This window comes from Pipistrellus kuhlii, unplaced genomic scaffold (genome assembly GCF_014108245.1).
Source record: "Pipistrellus kuhlii isolate mPipKuh1 unplaced genomic scaffold, mPipKuh1.p scaffold_m20_p_3, whole genome shotgun sequence".
Classification (NCBI taxonomy): domain Eukaryota; kingdom Metazoa; phylum Chordata; class Mammalia; order Chiroptera; family Vespertilionidae; genus Pipistrellus; species Pipistrellus kuhlii.
Window position 1 is genome coordinate 1,977,452 of NW_023425529.1, and position 12,827 is coordinate 1,990,278.

The following is a 12,827-nucleotide window of genomic DNA, read 5'->3' on the forward strand; positions in this document are numbered from 1 at the left end:
TTTTCCACCAAACTCTACCTTTCTCTCTCCTCCCATTATGTATGAGCTTCTTGAGGGCAGATCTTTTATTTCATTACTAGTGGCCCTGCACACGAATGCATGCACCAGTAGCTCCCTGCCGGCCTCCAACCCCCACCCCATAGCTTGCTGCCCTGCCCCCTCCTGTAGCTCTCCCCAACCTGCTTGTAGCTCACTGCCCCACCCTCCTGCTGATCTGTGACCTGGTCCTTACGTGGTCAGTTGTTACGCTTCACGGAGTAAGAACCATTTGCATACTACATCTTTATTAGTATGCAAACCAGGCTTCTACCACCAGGCTCTGGCCGTGGAGCACCCACAGATTGTAGTGATGAACAAAAAGCAAGGACCCAGGAGGGCAACTGGGCCCCAGCGTTTTATATCCAGGAGGAGGGGTAGTGATGGGGCCAGTTTTTGAGAAGGAGCAGAGCCTTGGGTGGAGGAGGGCCTCAGACTGAGGAGATGCACTGGAATCATAGACTCAGCATCGGAGAGCTGAAAGGGGCCATAGGAACCTCACCCGCAGCTCAGACTCCACGGAGGCTCGGAGAGGCAAGAAAGATTTGATTTTATTTCTAATTCGGAAACGCGATTGCCTTCTTTTCCTAATGATTTTTTAAATAATGTTTTCTCCAGCTTACTGGTTGTGAGAGTACAGTATATAAAAATATAACTGACTGTGTATGCTAGTGTTAAGGCTTCCAGTCAACAGTAGGCTGTCCAATAGTCAACTTCAGGAGTCTAAAGATACGTGTTGATTTTTGACTTCATGGGGGTACCCTTACCTCATCCCCATATTGTTCAAGGGCCAACAACAATTTTCAGTGGGGCTGGGGGGTGGGCATGCCTTGAAATCCTCACTTGTCAATGGGCTTCTCAGACAAAAGCCTTTATCCCATCAGCCCTGCCTGCCCGATGAGCACCCTTGTTTTCTAAGACATTTCTGTGCTGCTTGTGATTCCAGGAGGCTGGCTGAACAGAGGAAAAGATCAGAGTGAGGAACAAGAGGCTGTTAGCAGTGGGAACTCACCATTTGTCAGTGTGCAAAAAACTGGACAATGGCTTATTTCAAGAATATGAATGTCGTCAACGCCACCGCCTTGCCAATGGTGCCCGTGGACGAAGGCCCGGCATACGGTGCGAAGCAGTGTGCCGCGAGGAGGAATCTGGCAGACTATGTGCCCTGTATCCTTCGGTGGTGCTGTTTACAGTCGAGACCTAATACTGGTACACCTGCCCCCCGGGTGCCACCTGAGCCGAGTTTACAGCACCTGTTACTTGTCAGCTCGTTCCTTATAAAGTCATTCCTTTTTCCAGTACTTACACTCTTCCAATCCTCTAAAACAGTTTGAGACTGGTAAGGATTATTTGACTTGAATTTGTTTTACTGAGATAATCAGAAAGAGCCCAAAAGGAAGAATCCTAGAAATATTTGTTGAAAGAATCAGGAAGAAGAGAAAAAAGCTCCCCCCACAGCCCTATTGCTTCCTCCTTTCCCTTTTATCTTCCAAAACACGACAGTTATAGGGAGCAACTAAAAAGTCATTGTCTAGCCCTCTAGCCTCAGACAAGTTAAAACATTATTTTACTCCCGTTGGCCTCCCCTGGCCTCCCCTCTGCTCACCTGCCAGCCCTTTTCCCTGGGCTCAGAGGTGGCCCTGCTGGCACTGTGCAGGCCCCACTGGCATCTCCCTTCTCCGGTCCCGCCTTCGTTGATCCTCATCTCACTTCCCCCTGAACTGTACCCCAGGGACCCACAGAAACCGTCTCTGGGGGAGCTGGAGTTCGTCCAGCACATGGCCCTCTCAGGCTGTAAGTGACTGCAGGTCCCTTCCTCTCACACGGAGCTCATTCCCCTTCAAGTCCTGCTGCTGCCGGCCCCGCTGCACTCACCCGGCTGCGCCCCTTCTCTGCAGCCTCTCAGCCTCCTCAGGAGGAGCCCCCATGAGCCCGCAGGGCCTGTTTCAGGGTCTGGCTTCCACGGGCCACTTCTAACCCTATTTCTAACCCCTCTTTCTTCTTCATCCCACACTCACCGCAGCCTAACCGCCCAATGGGGTATGCCCCTCGTTGGCACCTTCCTTTGCCAAGTACCCTCCGATCTGTGAGGACACTTGAAGGTAATGAGAGAGAGCGTGGGCCTTGCTCTTTGTGAAGGTGCGAGAGGAGTGGAAGGATTAGGGGGCTTTTACAGAGGATGTGTCTGAGGCCAGTTGAAGCTTAGACAGACAGAAATTCAGACAGTGCGAGGGTAACAAGATGGGCCACTGAACTGAGCAGAGATTTCAACAGCGGTAAACAAGGTTGAGATACACTGCGATCCAGTCGTCTGCAACCTAAAATCTCCCTTAAAGGAGTAATCCAAAATATGGAAACAGAGCTTTGCCTGCCTATGTGTATAATTTGCAACGACTTATAATTGCAAAAAGTGATCATTTAATTATCCAATAACCAAGGAACAGTTAAGTGTAGTAAGGTGCATCCTCTACGTGGATTCGTATAATGCTGTTTAAAATATTACAAATATTTATTTTGCTTTATGGAAAAACTATCATGTTAGTGAGTGGAAGAGAAGTCAGAGTAGTCAAATAGACATACACTGAGGTTATAGTTATGTGCTGAAGGCGGCATGTGAAAAATCCTGGAAGATCTCCCTAAATCCTAATGAGTTGTTAAGGTGATAACATCATGGATTATTCTTTCCATACTTTCCAAGGTATTTAGAATAGAATTATCACTTACCATTTACAAACCAGTTAATTTAACACCAGACAGAAGGCGTGTTGAATGTTTGGAAAGAAGGTAATTCAGTGGAGAGACAGCACAGAGAGGGCGTGAGCCCGTGTCCAGGCCGCCGGCCCATCCTGTCTGTGTGTCACTGCCACCCCTTTCCTTAGCGGACCCTCCTCCCAGCGTGCCTCGTGGGCTCCATCCACCAGGTGAACGAACGGATTGCTGAAGTGGACCTGATCCCCAAACCCCTGGACAACATCCTGGTGAGCTATGGGCCTGGGGCTGAGGCCAGGCTTCCGGGAGGGACGGCTCTGGAGAGCCCTCCATTTATTTGAGAGCACGTTTGCCCAAGGGGGGCCTCAGATATATATACACAAGGCCCAGCGTGCGATTGAAATTGCGATAGGAGGCACCCTGTGGGGGGCTGGGACCCGTGCCTGACTGGCAGAGGCCCCTGGCCCCCCTGCCTGTATCGGCTCTGGGGCCGCCCAAGCTGCTGCACCGGTTGGGGCTGCCCCCCCCCCCCCCCCATCTCAGTCTCTGTCTCCACTCCAGGCCTCACCTGTGCACACAACCTCCTCCTGTCTGGTCATGACCCATTACGGAGTCCTGACCTAATTTGCATATTACATCTTTTTATAGATAGATAGATAGATATTGATTGCAGAGAGGAAGGGAGAGGGAGAGAGAGATAGAAACATCAATGATGAGAGAGAATCATTGATTGGCTGCCTCCTGCACGCCCCCTACTGGGGATTTAGCCGCAACCCAGGCACGTGCCTTGACCGGAATCAAACCCAGGACCCTTTAGTCTGTAGGCCGACGCTCTATCCATGGAGCCAAACCACCTAGGGCTATATTTTTTAATTAATGAACTCTATTTTTTAGAGCAGTTTCAGGTTCACAGCAGAATTGAGCTGCAAGTATGGAGTTCTCGCTTATCCCTGTCCTCACGTGCACAACCGCTCGCCCAGGGGCGCGTGGCTGTGACTGAGGAACCTGAATCCTCTCATTAGTGGTGACATGAGGAGGAGGCCAGTGGCCACCAAGACCGTACAACCTGGGGAGACAGCAAAGGCTGTCACAGATTTTGTCCGGGCCTTTTGCACGCCCATGGCTAAATGGCCTGGCCCCTGACCCTCGCCCTGCGCCAAGATTTGCACCGCTCTCTAATGCCCCATTTCTCTTTGGTTTTTGAAGGCATTTGAGAGACATGAGTTGGAGAAGAAGGCTTTAAAAGAGAAAAGCCACCGCAGCTCAGAAGACAGAGGCAAAATTCCTTTCTCTTAGTGTTTTTGTGGGGTCTGGTTTTGTCGTATCTGAAATGCATCCAGCAGGAATCCAGAGTTTCAGATGAGGGTATTTTTGTAATCTTCTGAAGGAGTCTTTAAATCTGGCTTCTTGGCATTGGGCAACAAAGGAGGGAAGAACAATACCACTCAGAGACCACCCACTTACTGCGTGCCACACTGCACCAGGCGGTTGCACACATATAATATTTCCCTGCTAAATCTTCGTAATGCCCCGACCAGTGAGGTTGGCATTACTGACTGTATTTTATAGATGAGGAACAGGCTTGGGGGGAAGGAGGGCTTAATAAGTCAGCAGCTCGATAGTAAAACTGGTGAGTGTCACCAGGCAGTTCAGGCTGAATGAAAAAGTCCCCGTTATAATTACAGGCCAGCGGGGGACAGACCCTGCGGTTTCTCACATCTCGTTTCTCTCTTCCATTCTTCTGCAGACAGGAGTCAAAGAAAATCCCCAGAGGTTTGCAGTGGCTCAGCAATCAGGAATGTCAGAGCCACCTCTATGAAAAGGGTAAGGGGTCCTGGGTGTGTGTAACTGGTTTCTGCTAGGCACGAAATTGATTTTATTCCTGGGAGGGGGACCGGGGGGCGGATGGAATAATTGGCATGAGGATGGTGATGGTGCAGGAGAATGAATCCCTTTATTGAGGATCTCAGGGTATTTTAAAGATGCTAGAATTTCTCACAACACTCTGGAGAGAGCAGAATGGGGGGCGTTCCAGAGGCATTTGTCTGCTTACTCTTGGAATGTAGATGTTTGCTCCCGGAAACTGAGTCCAGATTCAGCCCACACATTAGCTCCAAGGGGCGGTCACACAGCAGGGCTGCTCCATCAGTCCCTGCAGACGCCCGAGAAGCTGGGATCCAGTAGTGAGAGGGCCTGTCCACCATCACACAGAGCTTATGGCAGAGCCCCACTTCCTGCTCAGATCCTGGGACCCACGGCCAGACGCCACCCGCTCCAGCAGCCACCCCAGTTAAGATCTCCTAAGCTTGCGCTTTAAACTACTCAGGTCATAGGTATTCAAACTCTTCAGATGCTGGAGAATAGGAACAAGGCAGCATTGTTATCCTCTGTTCACCTTTTAGCCTAGGACAGTGGTCGGCAAACCATGGCTCGCGAGCAACATGCAGCTCTTTGGCCCCTTGAGTGTTCTAACGCCACTTCAAAATAGACTCGCCCAAGCCGAAAACAGACTTTTGCGCATGAGCCACGAAGTTTCAATTGCATGGTATGTGCACGCCTGAACGTGGTATTTTGTGAAAGAGCCACACTCAAGGGGCCAAAGAACCACATGTAGCTCGCAAGCCGCGGTTTGACCACCACTGGTCTAGGAAATGCCCACATAGCATAAAGTCCAGCGTCGAGAGACAGCATGGAAACTGTCCTATAACCACGATGGTGGCCGAGCAGAATTAAATGTCTGGCCCAAGGTAGCACAGCTGCTGAATGGTGGAGCCGACGTCTGAGCCCAGGTCGTCCGGCTCACAGTCAGTGCATTTAGTCACTGAGTTCAGCCATAGTCCAGTTAGAAAGCAATTCAGTCCCTCCAAATATTTCCAGTAGGTGCCTCTGGGCAATGGTAATTTAAAACAATTTTTTTATTGATTGATTTAGAGAGAGAGAGAGAAACATTGATTTGTTGTTTCACTTATTTATGCATTCATTGGTTGCTTCTTGTATGTGCCCTAACGGGGGATTGAACCTGCAACCTTCGCATATCAGGACAATTCTCTACCCACTGAGCTACCTGGCTAGGGCCAAGTGATGGTAATTAGTTTACCCTTTCAACTTTTCTGTATTTTTACATTTTTATAGTTTTATTTTTATTCTAAAAATCCGTTTAATGGTGTATATTAAGAACCATAAGGATAGTCATTTGACCTAATATCGCCATTTTGAGAAAGTCATACTAAATAAATAACCCAAAGAAGGGGGAAGCTATATGTTCCAAGTTATTACTAATTTAAAAGATATAATGGCTCTCGCCTAGCATGGCTCAGTGGTTGAGCATCAACCTGTGAACCGGGAGATCACATTCGATTCCCGGTCAGGGCACAGGCCCAGGTTGCGGGCTCCATCCCCAGTGTGGGGTGTGCAAGAAGCAGCCAATCAATGCTTCTCCCCATCGTTGATGTTTCTAGCTCTCTCTCCCCCGCTACCTTTCCCTCTGACATCAATAAGAAATATATTAAATAAATAAATAAATAAATAAATAAATAAATAAATATATATGTGTGTGTGTGTGTGTGTGTATGCAGTAGCATTAATTGGAAGTAATTAGCTTAATTATAGCCCATCTTATTAATAGGATATATTATTATAGGTGAGAAATGTAAAGAGCATAGCAATGTGAACAATCTAATGTTAAATGGATAGAGCAGGACATAAAAGTGTGTGTGTGGGGGGGGTAAATGAAGTTTCATAACACATTTGTTTACGTGTGCTCCAAGCCCAAAAGGGAACATAGAGATGGTGTGCATGAGTGTGTGGTGGGAGGTGCCAGGATCACGCCCTGTAAGGTGGTCTTATTGTCTTGATGACAGAAAGGGGAAGACACCCTGTTGTCTTAAACCGTCGAAATGATGCACCCATTTCCACATTCTGTCTTCTGCCGCAGAGAACGGCAGACAAGAATCTGCTGGCCGAGCTCTACCAGTACCCCCAGTTTGACGACTCCATGCCGAACGAGCTCCCGAACGGGGTGGACTTCTGCGAAATGGTGGGCAACGTGGTTCGCTCCGAGAGGAGCCTCTTAACTGGCAGGGTAAGCGGCTCCTGTGCCGCCAGCCTCGGCCGGCTGTGCCACACACACACACACACACACCCGCAGCGGGCAGCTGTCCCAGGCGCACCCGGAACAGTCAGGGCATGGAGCAGGTCACCGAGGGCCACGTGGTCCAAAGTGACAGCTGAGGTTAGACCCCGAGCCCGCGTTCCCTCCAGAACCCGTTCTGCCTGCGGAGCGCTGGTCTCCGGATCGGATCGCTGTGACCACGTATTCCATCAGCAAAACCCTGAGCCGCACCCTCAGACACACCTTTAAAAACTGCCGTCAGTGCCACACTGGGTATCCTAAACTCAGTTTCTTCTTTTCTTGGACACTAGTTAAACCGTGGGGTGAGCTCCCACCTGGAGAGCAGCCGCCCTGGGCTCCGAGCGGGGAGGGAGGAGGGGTGGCTGCGGCCCAGAACCCCACACGTGTGAGCCGGAGGGCTGGCCCTCAGGAGGGGAGAGTTAGAGGAGGTGTGGGCAGGGAGGGAGCCCGGAAAACGGCCTCATTGCCCTTCACACGGCACCACTGCAGTCCCCACGCAGCTCCTGCCTGGTCATCCGTCACTACGCGTGCTTCAGCTGCACCCTGCTCCCCTTTCCCTCTCTCCCTCTCCCCCGGTGTCCTTCCCTCTCTTCTCTTTGTCCTGAGTCCTCCCTGTTGTCTGCTCTCCTCCTGGGTCTCTGGTTACCTCCGCCTCCTTCCTCTGTGGTTGCATCCAGACTTCCTAAAAGTGCTGATCTGTCTGGTCAGTCCCTGCCCAGCGCGAAGGTGGTGTTTGCTGGTCACTGAGCCAGGGCGGGGGTCACCCAGGGTGTGGCGCCCGGTCCCCGCTGCCCTCGGGGGGGATGTGGAGCGGCAGCCCTCGGAGGGAGCATCCTGAGCTCCCAGGAAGGTGGGAAAGGGGTGCACGCTGTCGTTTTGGCAGCAGCAGTGGGAGACGGGACCTCTGGCGGCTCGGAGGCTCCCTGGGCTCCAGGGTCTGTGTGAAGCAGGGAGAGCAGCGGTCCCCAGCTGAAAGCGTCTGTGTGGGTTTCAATGAGGATGTGTATACAAGCTCTCAGTCACACATTCTAAAACAACGGCAGTTTTATCACCAATGTTCTTAGGAAGCTTAATGATCAGCAGTGTTACAGTACAGCCATTTTTGGCATATATATCATCCTCAGCCATTGCAACGGATGTTTACGAAGAGTCTCTCACCGGGCCATCCCGTGTTGGTGGGCAAGCATGCCAGCGTGGAGATTCTCCAGATGCGCTGGTACATGAGCACACGGGAAATCCGGTGGAGCCGTGCATGGATCCAGTGTCTGCTGAGTGTTGAGACTGTAGTGCTTTCCTTCTTCCTTTTCCTTCCTGGGATTGAAATGATTGTGTGGTGCCTGGATCCACTATTCCTCTGTGTCTTTCCAGCCCATGTGCCTGCTCACCCTTGTCAGGCACAGCCAGCGTGTTCCCCCGTGCTATGTCCTGCATGCGTGGCCCGAGGCAATGACTCTGCGCGACTCAGTGTCCCATTTGTGAGGTCTTGTGAGAAAGTTTCCTTACGCTGCGTCTCCTGGAGTGCTTTAGCCTTTTACTGACGCCAATTGCTGCTTTCCAGGAACTGAAGGAAAGTAGGTTCCTTCCCTTTGGAAAAGGACCCTCTTCCGTCCTGCTCAGGGGCCATCCCTCTTTCACTTCCTTCTCAACCCTCTCCCCCACCTGCTCTCCCCCACCCCGCTCTTCCCCCACCCCCCCTCTCCCCCCCCTCTCCCCCACCCCACTCTCCCCCTGTACTCCCCCCACCCCACTCTCCCCCCACCCCTCTCCCCCACCCTGCTCTCCCCCTGTACTCCCCCCACCCCACTCTCCCCCCCACCCCACGCTCCCCCCCACCCGGCGCCCCCCCACCCCGCTCTCCCCCCCACCCTGCTCTCCCCCCACCCCGCTCTCCCCACACTCCCCCTCTTCCCCCACCCCTCACTCCCCCACCTGCTCTCCCCCCACTCCGCTCTTCCCCCACTCCCCCTCTCCCCCCCACCCCTCTCCCCCACCCCACTCTCCCCCACCCTGCTCTCCCCCTGTACTCCCCCCCCCCCACTCTCCCCCCCAACCCACGCTCCCCCCCACCCGGCGCTCCCACACCCCGCTCTCCCCCCCACCCCGGTCTCCCCCCACCCCGCTCTCCCCCACTCCCCCTCTCCCCCCCACCCCTCTCCCCCAACCCCACTCTCCCCCACTCCCCCTCTCCCCCCACCCCTCTCCCCCAACCCCGCTCTTCCCCCACTCTCCCTCTCCCCCCCACCCCTCTCCCCCACCCCACTCTCCCCCACCCTGCTCTCCCCCTGTACTCCCCCCACCCCACTCTCCCCCCCCACCCCGCTCTCCCCCACCCCGCTCTTCCCCCACTCCCCACCCTGCTCTCTCCCTGTACTCCCCCCACCCCACTCTCCCCCTATCCCGTGCTCCCCCCACCCCGCGCTCCCCCCCACCCCGCTCTCCCCACCCCCGCTCCCCCATGTGAAACAGTCAACAGTCACATGGCAAGGCACATAGTCACCATTCACTACAAAGTGGGTGTTGGTTATTTTTTAAGTTGACTCCACAAATGACAGGTGGAAACGCTGGGATTATAACAGGCGTGGGACCAAGAGGAAGGAAGGCTGTGAGTGGAGATGATTGTGAATCTGGCTGTGGCTCCCGGTGAATTAAAAACAGCAGCAACAGTAATAATGTGAATTTTGTTTCTTTTCAAGTTCTTCTGTTCGCTTAAAGACTTAGAGACGTTCCTTTCTTCCCCTCCTATACGGGCCATCTGGCTGGACAGCTTCTGGTGGATCTTTCATGAGAGGTATCAGGTCCGTGCGAACGGGTGGGCTGCTCTCCCTGCCCTGGGCCTCTTCCCCTGGCACCGACCCTGCCCCTTCTGCGTGGGCCACGCCCTCTGGTTCCACGCCCTCTGCAGCCCATCCTTCCCTCCCCTCCCCTCCCCTCCTCACCCATGCACTGCCTCTGCAGCCCATCCTCCCTTCCCCTCCCCTCCTCACCCATGCACTGCCTCTGCAGCCCATCTTTCCCTCCCCTCCCCTTCTCACCCATGCATTGCCTCTGCAGCCCCCTCCCCTCTCCTCCCCTCCTCACCCATGCACTGCCTCTGCAGCCCATCCTCCCCTCCCCTTCTCACCCATGCACTGCCTCTGCAGCCCCCTCCCCTCTCCTCCCCTCCTCACCCATGCAACTGGCCTCTGCAGCCCATCTCCTCCCTCCCTCCTCACCCATGCACTGCCGTCTGCAGCCCCTCCCCTTTCCTCCCCTCCTCACCCATGCACTGGGGGCCTCTGCAGGCCCCTCCCTCTCCTCCCCTCCTCACCCATGCAACTGCCTATACAGCCCTCCTCACCCTCCCCTCCCCTCCTCACCCATGCACTGCCTCTGCAGCCCATCCTCCCCTCCCCTCCTCTCCTCAACCATGCACTGCCTCTGCAGCCCATCCTCCCCTCCCCTCCTCACCCATGCACTGCCTCTGCAGCCCCCTCCCCTCTCCTCCCCTCCTCACCCATGCACTGCCTCTGCAGCCCATCCTCCCCTCCCCTCCTCTCCTCACCCATGCACTGCCTCTGCAGCCCATCCTCCCCTCCCCTCCTCTCCTCACCCATGCACTGCCTCTGCAGCCCATCCTCCCCTCCCCTCCTCTCCTCACCCACGTCTCTCCTCATGCCCTGCGCTTTAGCCATTCCCCAATGCCTTGCAGCTGCCCTGACTTTCGGTAACTGTTCCATGTCACATGGCTGGCCAGGGGCAGGGCAGGAGGAAAGTCAGGACTCCTGGCTCAGAGTTAGGGGCTTTCTTCAACCCTCTGCCCTGCTGCACATGTTTCATAAATCATACAAAATGGCCGTACTATTTCCTAAATGTTAATAGGTTAAACATCTTGAGAAAATGAATTTTTTAAAATGAGAGAAAATTTTATTTAAGAATCTCAGTCCTTTGCTGTTTCAAGAAGGGACTCTTGCTGGGACCGGTTTGGCTCAATGGATAGAGCGTCGGCTTGGGGACTGAAGGGCCCCGGGTTCGATTCCGGTCAAGGGCATGTACCTTGGTTGCGGGCATATCCCCAGTAGGGGGCGTGCAAGAGGCAGCTGATCGATGACTCTCTCTCATTGATGTTTCGAACTCTCTATCTCTCTCCCTTCCACTCTGTACAAAAATCAATAAAATATATTAAAAAAAAAAAAAAAAAAAAAAGGGACTCTAACAATTCCTGCTCTATTTTTACTCCTGGTAGCAAAACAAAGAAATCCAGAATAAGCTGTTCGACCGGATATCCCAACAGTACACTTTGTTTTTGTTTCGTGGGTCCGGGCCCCACTATGAAGAGGCGATTCTAAAAGTGAGTATCACCACTGTTCAGGAAAAAAATCACATAGGGAGCAATTGGTAAGCTGTGATTTTTCCTACACTGACTTGTCATGCAGCAGTTAGAAAAATGGGGCAGGTCTGAATATACAGGGTGGGGCCACAGCAGGTTTACGGTTGTTTGAGTGGAAAATAATACAATAATTAATAAATAATAATACAGTGCCAAAGTCGGTTTGGCTCAGTGGATAGAGTGTCAGCCTGTAGACTGAAGGGTCTCAGGTTCGATTCTGGTCTGGTCAAGGGCATGTACTTGATTACGGGCACATCCTCAGTAAGGGGTGTGCAGGAGGCAGCTGGTCGATGTTTCTCTCTCATCGATGTTTCTAACTGTCTATCCCTCTCCCTTCCTCTCTGTAAAAAATCAATAAAATATATTAAAATAATAATAATAATAATAATGATACAGTAATAAACTGTTTCAGCACATTCAACTGTAAACCTACTTTGGCCCACCCTGTACTGATTGGGAAAGATTTTAAGTGAAAGACAAGGCAATTTATACAACTTTGTGTTAAAAAAAAAAACAAAAAACACACACACACACACATATATGTATAAAAAAAATTCCAGAAAAAAATTTATCAAACTCTCATAGGGAGTGGGCCTAAACAGTCAGTAAGATGTCCCCTGAGGGCTCCAGGACTGTGAGAGGGTGAAGACTGGGCTGAAGGACCCCCACCAGTGCACAAATTTTGTGCACTGGGCATCTAGTTTGTATATATAAAAGCCTAAATGACTTGTGACTGCTCAACAGTTGCTGTGACACATACTGACCACCAGGGGCCAGACACTCAATGCAGGAGCTGCCCCCTGGTGGTCAGTGAGCTCCCACAGCAGGAGCACCACTCAGCTGACCAACGGGTGTCTGAAGCAGGGCTCACAGCTGGCTGCTGCAGCCCTGAGACCCCAGCGGAGCAGCAGCAAGCCTGCCAAGCAGTGACAGTGACAGGGACAGTGGGGCCGGGATGAGCAGGAGTGGCAGGCAGGAGTGGCAGGTGGCATTGGACTGCTGGTTTCAGCCCGATCCCTGCAGGCCACATAAAGGGGCCCCACCCATGCACAAATCTGTGCACCAGGCCTCCAGTAATATTATAAAAGTCACTATTGGGAAAATAATCCCACAAAGAGTTTATAATAACTAGGAGAAGTGCTTATGTTATAACTAGAGGCCCTGTACATGAAATTCGTGCACTCGCGGGGGGGAGAGGGGTGTCCCTCAGCCCGGCCTGCATCTTCTCCCAGTCCGGGAGCCTTCTGGGGATGTCCAACTGCTGACTTAGGCCCAATCCAGACATCCTTAGCACTGCCATAGAGACAGCGAGGCTCCCACCACTGCTGCGCTCGCCAGCCCTGGGCCTGGCTTCTGGCTGAGTGGTGTTCCCACTCAGTGGTCAGTGCGCATCAAAGCAATTGATAGTTCTGTAGTTCAGTCAGTTTGCAAATTAGCCTTTTATTATAAAAGATGACAAAAGAATAAAGCCAAATATAGATATATAATTTGAGCTCAAACATAGTTAAGAAATGACACTACCACCTGTGCACAGGAGCACTCCAGTGAGTAATACTTACTAGTACCATTTCTGGGGACAACAAG

At 52.5% G+C, this 12,827-nt stretch overlaps 1 protein-coding gene across 1 annotated transcript in view; it reads left to right on the forward strand.

The window, feature by feature from the left end:
- Nucleotides 1-982: 982 nt before the first annotated feature.
- The window catches only part of FAM227A (family with sequence similarity 227 member A), a 32,113-nt gene continuing 20,268 nt past the window's right edge, over nucleotides 983-12,827 (forward strand). The window contains exons 1-8 of the mRNA XM_045587416.1: nucleotides 983-1,213; nucleotides 1,769-1,830; nucleotides 2,932-3,014; nucleotides 3,952-4,021; nucleotides 4,493-4,569; nucleotides 6,680-6,826; nucleotides 9,571-9,672; nucleotides 11,100-11,204. Coding sequence (XP_045443372.1) covers nucleotides 1,077-1,213; nucleotides 1,769-1,830; nucleotides 2,932-3,014; nucleotides 3,952-4,021; nucleotides 4,493-4,569; nucleotides 6,680-6,826; nucleotides 9,571-9,672; nucleotides 11,100-11,204 — 783 coding nt within the window. The 5' untranslated portion in view covers nucleotides 983-1,076. The remainder of the gene's footprint in view (nucleotides 1,214-1,768; nucleotides 1,831-2,931; nucleotides 3,015-3,951; nucleotides 4,022-4,492; nucleotides 4,570-6,679; nucleotides 6,827-9,570; nucleotides 9,673-11,099; nucleotides 11,205-12,827) is intronic.